Source organism: Chenopodium album, chromosome 20 (genome assembly GCF_948465745.1).
Source record: "Chenopodium album chromosome 20, dcCheAlbu1.1, whole genome shotgun sequence".
NCBI lineage: Eukaryota > Viridiplantae > Streptophyta > Magnoliopsida > Caryophyllales > Amaranthaceae > Chenopodium > Chenopodium album.
Window position 1 is genome coordinate 7470759 of NC_137853.1, and position 10709 is coordinate 7481467.

The following is a 10709-nucleotide window of genomic DNA, read 5'->3' on the forward strand; positions in this document are numbered from 1 at the left end:
CGACTCCTTATCGTTTCATGAGTAGCACGTAACTTAAATTCAACCTCATAGCTAGAGCGACATTTATCATCATATCATAGTATCATACGACTAATAAACAACATCATATTACAAAGTTTATTTGTTGATCACTATTGGTAAGAGTGGTAACACATTCAAAGAAGTGTACAACATTATACTTGCATTAAAATTATAGAAAACTTTAGTGATTCGTTAAATTAGTGTGTCAAATCTTTGAGATGACTCATATCATCACTTTAATTCACTTTAGCTGTTATTAGTGTAAAGTTTGTCACTTCTAAAAAAACTTAAATTGGTGGATCTAATATGCTTACAGCGAAACATACCTTTACCTAAATTGATGATTAAAGAAAACTTATCTTTTGACTAATTGTGACAGATTAAAAGAGAATGATATAGAATGATCATAATAAGCCACTTTCTTACTTATTCGAAACAAATTTGATAATTGTAACAAATAAATAAAATGATAATGGGATGGGTGGCGGTCCAATTTATATGAATAAATGTACATAGTAATTAATAAATACATTTTGAATGAAGCAAAAGTGGGAGGTTATTGGGTAAAGTTAAGTGATGCAGAAGACACAAAGAATTATTTTTCCTGGTTTTCCAGGCCATTTTAAAATGTTTCTCTTGGGTATTATTTGAAAAAAAGCAAGATATTCGGTTGTCAACTTTGTTTGATCTTCACATGTTTTGTAAGACTTTCGACAATTATTGAAAGTCAGCATGCTTTGATTTAGGCCATGTTCTCTTCACATTAAAAAAAGATAATATTAAGTAAAAATAATTTCATTTCAGTAAAAATAAATTCAGTTCAGTAAAATTAAGTTCAGTTCAGTAAAAATAATTTCAGTTCAGTAAAAATAATTTCAGTTCAATAAAATTAAATTTTCTTTATGAAGAATTATAATAGAAGATCTAGTAAAAATTGATTTCAGTTCATTAAAAATAATTTCAGCTCAATAAAAATAATTGAAGTTCAGCAAATATAATTTTGTTTCAATAAAATAATTTCAGTTCAGCAAAAATAAGGTGAAGAGAACGGGACCTTAGTCTGAATTTTTCTAGTCTATTTCGATCTTGTTTGAGTTTTATTCTCATTATCATTAAAATATTGTTTGGTCTTATTGGAATTTTTTTTTTTAATTTTTTTTTTACTAATATATATTAATCATTAAACTCTTACTGTAATTAATAAGTCATTTTTGATAAATTGTACTCCGTATCAAGTTGATGTAATAAAAATGTAAATTGAGATCACTCCAACTAAAATTACTAATTAGGGACATTTAGTTTTATATACTTCTTTCATTAATTCGTTAAAAGTAGTTGACATGGTTTAATTGAGCAATTTCCCACAATAATGCTAGAATAAAAATAAATTCCTTTTGTGCGTCGTTTTGGAAACTAATTCCCTAGATACCGTCCATGTAGGATCGGTATTGGGTGTAATTTTTTTTTTTTCACCTTAAAACCGCTAATGACAATAGCGGTTATAGCTTTAAAATCGCTACTGTTATTAGCGGTTTCAGAAAAGAGACCGCCTATTTCAATAAACAGGTCTCTTTTCTTCCTTAACCTTTTTAAAAATAAAAATAAGTAAGGAGGCAAAGAGACCTGTCAATAAAAAAGGAGGTCTCTTTGCGGATACCATGTTTTAGCCAACAACAGGAAAGAGAGCGCCCACTATTACTGTTAAGTTCAAAGAGACCTAATTTCATTAATAACGGGTCTCTTTGCTTTTTCTAAAAAATTAAAACAAAACCGCTAATGTTGCTAGCGGTTTTAACATAAAACCGTTAACAACATTAGCGGTTTTAAGCCAAACCAAAATACCGATCCTACGTGGACGGTATTTTGGGAATTTGTTTTCAAATAGGTGTATAGTGGGAAATTGTTTTTGTTTTAACATTATTGAGGGAAATCGCTCGGTTTAATTTGACTATTGATGACATTATATTCTCGATCTCTAATTTAACTATCTTTTGTAGTTTATATTGTTGATAAATATAGTTAGGTGGGATTTGTTTATAAACTTATCAAGATATATTTTCATCATAGCAATTTTTATAATTTTTATTTATTGATAATTAAAGATATTAGTTGTTCATTTTGCGCATTATTGACAAATGTAATAAAATAAACATGCAATGTCAACATACTACAAAAAACTAAAGAAGTATTTTAGTAATAAAATTAGGTCAAAGGTCAAAAGTCAAGTTTTGATTATAAAATTAGGATTGAGAAATAGAGTTGATAATGATTAATGCATGCTTCATGCCTGATGCCTCCACCCCAAGAGAATACTACCTCTACAGTCTACACCTATTACAAATATCTTCATACAAACTACTTTGCCACTAGCATTCAAGATGTGTGCTTGACTTAATTTTATTACTCAACGAGAAATTGTATACTTATTAGGAAAAAGATAACGAATGTCCCAAGAACGTTAGAAATATTAAATTAAAATAAACGTTAATTATACCGATCGATGCGTAATTTTGACATGCATTTTTCAACTTTATATTACTTTAGAAAATATTTTAAATGCTAATTTAACGCCTTGAGATATATTCATAATATTTATTTATTATTTAAATACTTCATATATATATAATTAGTTTTACATCGACAATTGTAAAATAAAAATGAAGCATAAAGAATTTAAAGAAACTGATAGAGTAGTTTCTCCCAAAATACGGAGTACTACTTTTTTCTTAAAAAAAAAAAAAAATACGGAGTACTTTTTATTGCTCATGTATTTCCTAGTCAGAAAGCACCTTTTACTAAAACATGTGTAATTTCTCCACTACACACTTGTGTAATTTCTCCACTACTCCACTAAGAAGTCTAAGATTAGCCAATATTTGTTCTCGTCAAAAAAAGTAATCAAAAAATAAAAAATAAAAAATAAAAATTACTTGTTGTACTATAATTGCTCGGATTAATAGGTTAAGTCTCTTTCAAAATTTTATATTACATGAAAAAAATGTAAGGCCCTACATTTTCTTCACCTAAAAAAATTAATATTAAATAAAAATAATTTCAATTCATTATAACAATAAAACTAATTTGAAAACTAATTACCAAGTAGTATATAGTTTTATTGTTGATTTAGGGTCTGTTCTCATTGACTGAACTGAACTGAACTGAACTGAACTGAACTGAACTGAACTCAGCTGAACTGAACTGAACTGAACTGAACTGAACTCAGCTGAACTGAACTGAACTGAACTGAAATGAATATTTTATAAGAGAAGGAAATTAGGAGCTGAACTGAACTGAACTGAACTGAACTGAACTGAATTTCAACGTAAAAGAACAGGCCATTAATCTATGTATTGAAAGATGCTCTAGTATTGGAAAATTTCAAGAGTATACGCATAAGGTTTAAAAATGTTTCTATAATTATATAAAACTCCGATCCAATCAATTAAAGTGGATCTTCATGTTGGTGGAATGTTGAAAAGTAGTGTATTGTGGAGAATTTTGCATATATATTGTGTGACGGCTTGTAAAATAAGTATTACGCCCAATTTTTGTATCTTGTACTTATACGGATGAGATTATGCTAGTGAGACTATTAATTAGCAGAGAAATCAACATCAGATAATTAACGTACCACAAACTTCTCATCAGCAAACAAATTAATGTACCACAAAAATTTATATCACAAAACATATATACATTTTTGCATGAACACAAATCACAACTCAGCTGCTACAATTTATGATATCTACACATTGACAGATTCACAACCCTATGTTATCATATCATTCAACCCTTATTCCCCTGACTTCAAGAGTGTCTAACTTCTTTGGTCTTTTGTAGTTCTTCAACAAGAGAGACCAACAAACAACACTGACTGATGACGCGGCCATAGCAGCTCCAGCAATCCATGGTGGTAACCGGAACCTCAGTGAAGGGTACAAGGCCCCGGCAGCAATAGGGATCCCAAGCACATTGTAACCCAATGCCCATACATAGTTCAACCGTATCCTGGAGAAAGTTTTCCTCGAAAGGTCAATGGCTGTTATGACATCCTCTAAATTGCTTTTCATCAAAACAATATCAGCTGCTTCGATTGCTATGTCTGTCCCTGCACCGATAGCCATTCCTACATCAGCAGCTACTAATGCCGGTGAATCATTGATTCCATCTCCGACCATAGCCACTATGTAACCTTCTGCCTGCATTTGTTCTTAGTAAATGAGACACTTATGTATAGTTAATTGTAACATTGGAATACTAAGTATATAACGATATAATCTTACCTGTAATTCCTTTACTTTCTCTGATTTCTGTTCAGGTTTGGCTTCAGCAATAACAGTCTCTATTCCAACTTGTTTGGCAATGGAGTTTGCAGTGCCCTTGTTGTCACCAGTGACCACAATGCTTTTGATATTCATAGACTTAAGAATAGATATGACATCACGTGCACTCGGTTTCAGTGGATCAGAAATGGCTATAATCCCTGCCACAGTACCTCCAATTGATACTAAAACACCAGTTTGAGCCAAATCTTCTGCTTCAGCAAGTAATTCCTCTGCCTCAATGGGGATGGCAATTCCTTGGTCCAACATCAAGCTCTTGTTACCCACAAGTATCTCTTGGTTTCGGACTATGGCCTTGACACCATGACCGGTTATTGCAACGAATTCCCTTGCTTCTGGCCAGATATGATTCTCCTCATCTTCTCCAAACTTCTTTGCATACTCGACTACTGCCTTTGCTAATGGGTGCTCACTATTGTTCTAGCAATAATCACATAATTATTAGGTAATGTACTCTTTTGATGCAAATTATTTGGTTAGAAAACTAGTTATTTTATTTCATATTTCCTACATCAATTTACCAAAATATACATAAGGCTATGAAGAAATCAGAAGAATAAATTACCTCAGCAGCAGCCACCAGTTCATAGAACTCCCGAAGTACCATTTGAGTTAAGAGCCTTGTGCTCACAACTAGTGGTTTGCCTTCTGTGAGAGTCCCAGTCTTATCAAACACAATGCAATTTACCTTCAAAATAGTTAGGATGTCAAATTACCTTATTATTTCTTGTCAATGTATAATGCAATATGGTATTCGAGCAAAGACTGCTACATATATGATATATACCTTGTGAGCAGATTCCAGAGCTTGGCCACCTTTTATGAGAACACCTTGAGATGCACCAATTCCAGTACCAACCATAACCGCAGTAGGTGTTGCTAATCCGAGAGCACAAGGGCAGGCTATAACCATCACAGAAATGCCAAACTGTAATGCAAGCTGAAAGCTATCCATAGATGAGGGTATCCATGATTTTGGATAGGTATTGAATTTTCCAGCTAAGAACCATGCTAGCCAAGTTGAAATTGAGAGAATAATGACCTGTAAGAATAAAACATACACTTGACATTACTAAAAATTTAAGTATACTTCAGACTATTAAAAAGATAAGAACAATCACATTTTTGGTGGCATAGAATCCAGATGTTCAATGACTTACCAAAGGCACGAAAAAATTGGAAATACGATCAGCAAGCTTCTGCACAGGTGCTTTGGCCATCTATGCTGATTCAACAAGACGGACAATTTGAGAAAGTGCACTTTCTGACCCAACTCGCGTAGCCTTGATTTGTAACACTCCATTTTGATTCACTGTCCCTCCTATGACTGTATCCCCCTTCCTCTTGGGCACTGGCCGAGATTCTCCTGTTATCATACTTTCATTCACATAACTTTGCCCCCTAATTACAAAACCATCACAGGCCACTTTTGCCCCAGGGAGAACTTTCAGCACATCATTCTTTTGTATCAATCTGCTATCGATTTCTTTTTCATTTATGACATTCCCATCTGTGTCAAGGGTCAATAGTGTCGCTGTCTCAGGGGCCAAGTCCATGAGCTTGGCAATTGCTGCAGATGTTTTCCCCTTGGCCAAAATCTCTAAATACTTTCCTAGAAGAACAAAGCAAATGAGCATAGAGCTCGTCTCAAAGAAATCCGTTCCCTCAAAGGTTTTAGATGTTGCAGCTCGAAGTACAATATAGACTGAATAGAAGTATGCTGCATTTGTTCCCAAGGCAATCAACACATCCATGTTAGCAGAACCATGCCTTAAAGCTTTGTACGAGCCATAGTAAAATCTCCAACCAATAATGAATTGAACAGGAGTAGCTAGAACCCACCTTAGTACTTTTCCAACAGTAAGCATCTTCACTATTTTAGTATCAAATACATGTTTAACACCCGGTATATACATGAAGACCATAGAGGTTAGAAATACTGGTATCGTAGAGGTTAGACTATTTTACTCTGTTTCTGTTTCTGTTTCTGTTTCTGTTTCTGTTTCTAATCACAATCAAATGCTGGTGTTCTAATCACAATCAAATGCTGGTGTTATACTAACATCATGTGAAAGTTGTTAGCTTTAGTGTACACGCTAAGAAAAATGGTTGGTTGGTTTTAAAAATTGTGACCTTTGAGTTTTTTAAAAAAATATTTATTGCCGGGAAAAAAGTGGATGTTTTGAGAAAAAGTCAAAAGTTTGTTAGAAAGTCAACTAATGTTGTACATACGATTACTCCATATGTGTAGCTATATCGGCATGGATTTGGATTGGACAATATTGCATAGGATTATGTTAAAGTATGATATAAAATGTACAATTATATATTGATAATATGTAAGAAGTATGTCACATATTGTATCTATTATTCAAGATGAATTGTGAAAGGCTTCGGCTTGGCCGCTTCGGAGACTCTTATCTTTATCTATCAAAATGTCTAACAAAGTTTGGACCCGTGAAAATTTTTGCATCTCACAATCATGAGTTTGTGGAATCAGCCCTACTAAAGGCACTTTAAGGTTGGGTTTTCTTTACCCTTCACTTCACTTTCTTCGTTCACTTTTAGTTGCAACATTTTGACTTTTACGCTTGTCAATGCATAATTTTTAAGTTTTACAACTAAAAGTGAACAAGAAAAGTATAATCATATAGGGTCTAGTTGATTTGTATTAAATTAATCAATCCTTACAAAGTAGGTATTTAATTTTTTGTTCATTAATAATTATGCATTGACAAGAAATGGCACTCATAACACAAAAAGTGTTTCATATGTAAATATGGAGGTAATGTCTCCTAATAAAGAATATTTTTATAAGAAAATTTGACAACATAATTTTATAAATAATGTTATGTATCAAAAAAAATCTAATTATACTTTATATTAGTGATATCATAGGCCCACATAATCTATGCAAATGCTTGTTTCAAAAAAAAATCTTTGCAAATGCAATATTTGAACTAGTGATATCTTAGAATTAATTAAATTTAAATAATTCTACCCAAAAGTCAAAAGCAATATGAATTATAATATCATGATGTGTTGAAGTAGGCCTAATGGTCTATGTGTTTATGGCATCATTGTGAAATCTTTATTCTCTGAATGATTATAATTATTGGTACCACGATCTAGCAACTTGTCTAAGCTGCCTCTATTCCTTAATCAAATGAATTGAAGAATCATATGTACCAAGTTTGGCTTTCTATTAGTAGTCAAATCTCAAAGTATAGATTTGACATATATAGTTTTGCCGAAGGACAATCTAGATCCATATATTTGCTCTCTCTATTCGCACTAGTGGCGGAATCAGAAATAAGTATCATGATTCATGAATACACATAAGTTTTTATCTCAACATAATTTATATTTCTCATTTTCTCATTGTACAATATATGATTATTATTTGAAACATATGATTTGGACAATTTTACATTGGATAATCGTTTGTTTTGAGGAGTTTGCTGTTCAAATAATCATGAAAATTAATAATAAAGCAACGTACGTGGGATATCAATGACATAAACATCAAATAAATGGCAAGGATAAAATGATATTGAACGAGAATAGAGAGAAAGACAAACTCACCAATCAAATTGGGACGCCGGACTGAGAATGGTGGTAAATCAGTAAGAGACCTAGAGTCAATAACAATGTTGAAGAATTCACATAGTAAGAGCATATTTCAATATTTGTATCGAATATTATGTTACAACAATAGAAGATGGTTGGTTTAGTATTTATATTTAATTAATAACACCTTAAATATAGGCAATTATGAAGGAGCTAATTGTCTTGACTAATTGATTAATACTCCATACTCTCTTTGTCCTTTTTCGTTCCATTCGACTTCTCACGGTCTTTTAGACACATTTTTAAACATGTATAACTTCAATCATCTAAGAGAAAATTATAAAACATTGATATTAATAAAGAGGTAATGATATATGTAGCCCTTAGGGTTATATACAATGAGACGAATCTAGCAAATCCCACATGACTATATTATCTTTTGCTAATTAATGGGAATTTATAGTCAAAGTTTTTAGAGTTTGATCTATTTATTTACAATGGGGCAAAAAAATGAAGACAACAGGAGTATTGACTATTAAGTGTAGATGTGTCAATTTGGATGATCGGATTGGGTCTGATGAGATGGGGTCGGATCGGGTCAAATTTTAAAGTTGAGTCATGCTAAATTATTATGTTCACGCGAGTTCAAATCTAAATCAGTTATTTTTCGAGTCAGTTTCAGATCAGATTGGGTCAGGTGTGGTTTTGACATCTCTAATTGAGACTTTGAGAGCATGTGTGCAGGTTACACAATTACACTAACTCTTTCTTTCTTCTTTTTTTTTTTTTTTTTTTTTTTTTTTTTTTTTTTTTGACAAAACATAATTACACTCACTCAGTCAAAATCACATTTACATATATTGACTAGCTAAACCTTGAAAACCAATAACGGCCCAAAACCCCCCAATATAACCCAGCCGGCAAACATAACCGACTTATTATTCCCCACTAACAAAAACCGTAATCCCCACGTAAAACCTTAATTAAACCTTAATCCCCACTTAAAATCCTTGATTCCCAAGTAACACTTTAAACCCTAACCCCTTAAATACCTCTGTTTTCCCCTGTTTCAACCTCCCCTGTTTTTTTTTTTTTCCTTCTTTCTTCCATTTCTCCAATCATAAAAATGGTAAAACCTCGTACTCACGATTGGTCAGAAATGAACAAAGATGTCCTATCTTTGATCATCAAACGAATCAAAAAACCATCTGATCACATTCGAATCAGCGGTGTATGTTCATCTTGGAGATCAATCGCAAAGTACAATCGCTACACCTTATCACACCCAATCCCTGGTCTCATCATCACCATTCCCCGTAAAACCCATCACCGGAAATTCATCAATTTTCCACCGTCTGATCAAAATCACCACAATATCAACGTCCCCTGTTCTCACAGGTGTCGCGGCTCGTATGATGGCTGGCTAATCCTCACTATAGACAATCATAGCTCGTCTAATTCTATTTATCTTCTTAATCCTTTCATCAAACGGCGTCGTTGGCTTCCAAGAATTTCGGAAAATGTTGAAAAGGCGCTTCTTTCTTCGTCTCCTTCGTTTGACTCAAAGTGTGTCGTTTTGATACTTTATGAAGTACAAGGTGCTGCGTTTTGTAGGGTTGGTGATGTTTCTTGGACTAAGTTGCATTTTTTGTGTTGTGAGGATGAATGTGGGTTTTCTGATGGTTTGTTCTTTAAGGGGAGATTTTATGTGGTAAATGATTATGGTAAAATATTTACTTGTAATCTTGACTGTTGCTTGGTTAAGGAGATTTCATCTCAGCCGTCCGATGTGTCGAAATTTGTAAGACAGAAGTATTACTTGGTTGAGATTAAAGGGGAGCTTTGTAGGGTACTTAGGAAATTTCAATTTAATGAAGCATTTTATTACGAAAATGTCAGTGATGATGAGGATATTTACGATAATGCCCCTAATGTGGATCCTCCGATTTCAACCCGGGAGTTTCGGGTGTGTAAAATGGATTCAGGTAATGGTAAATGGGTCGAGGTCTATGGACTTGGGGAGTATGCATTGTTCTTGGGTATGAATAATTCTATTTGTTTGTCTTTATTGGAGGTTAGTGGGATTGAAGGGAACAAGATATATTTCACGGATGATAGACAAAGGAATGTGAAGGATTTCGGGTTTATTCGACCCGGAAATGATATGGGTGTTTATGATATGGATTATTCGGGTATCAAATCGCTTTGTTGGATGCAATCCGAATGGTTGAAGACTTCGGATCCCTCTGCGGTTTGGGTTGCTCCTTTGCCTTGGTAGAGATATGTCACGCAAAATGTACGTAGTATTCTCTAAGAACATTTTTGTTTTGGTACATTGCATACTAATATACCATGGTATAGTATAGGAAGAAGAAGATTCATGTTTTAGTGCATATCATTTTTGGAAAATCCATTTTTGGTGTATGTAAATTAATCTCGTGGCTAGGTAGATTGCTATTGTATAACTCACATTTTTCATTCTTCTTTATGAATCTTATGATTGTTTGTACTATATTTTCCCAAGTAATTGAGGTATTTTGAAACTTTTTTTGATGAATTTGGTCTCTGTCATCCTACTTGAAAATGCATAAGAACAAGTATGCAAATATTTGAGTAATTTACATTACTAGTGTCAAACTAATTCTTTCATGGTCATGGAACGTGGTCATGGAACGCGGGAACGTATTGATATATATGTTGACTAAGTATGGCAAGAATCATATTCAATTGACCCCGTCCCCACCTTTTTAATGAATTATTGTTCTTGGTGTTGGA

At 33.1% G+C, this 10709-nt stretch overlaps 1 protein-coding gene and 1 pseudogene across 2 annotated transcripts; one reads left to right on the forward strand and one right to left on the reverse strand.

Moving 5' to 3' along the window:
- Positions 1-3756: 3756 nt before the first annotated feature.
- On the reverse strand, positions 3757-8234 carry LOC145596724 (putative copper-transporting ATPase HMA5; annotated as a pseudogene). Its single transcript, XR_014103293.1, has 6 exons — positions 8176-8234; positions 5525-6323; positions 5152-5406; positions 4930-5052; positions 4305-4784; positions 3757-4220 (listed from the first exon to the last, which is right to left on the reverse strand). The product of XR_014103293.1 is annotated as a putative copper-transporting ATPase HMA5 (transcript).
- Positions 8235-9060: 826 nt separating this feature from the next.
- LOC145596725 (F-box protein At2g26160-like) lies at positions 9061-10212 on the forward strand. Its single transcript, XM_081652933.1, has one exon. It carries the CDS (start codon positions 9061-9063, stop codon positions 10210-10212), a length of 1152 nt encoding a protein of 383 aa, XP_081509059.1.
- The last annotated feature ends 497 nt before the right edge of the window (positions 10213-10709 follow it).

Coding starts and splice junctions, on each gene's coding strand:
- LOC145596725 (XM_081652933.1), top strand. CDS start 9,061: ATGGTAAAACCTCGTACTCACGATTGGTCAGAAATGAACAAAGATGTC.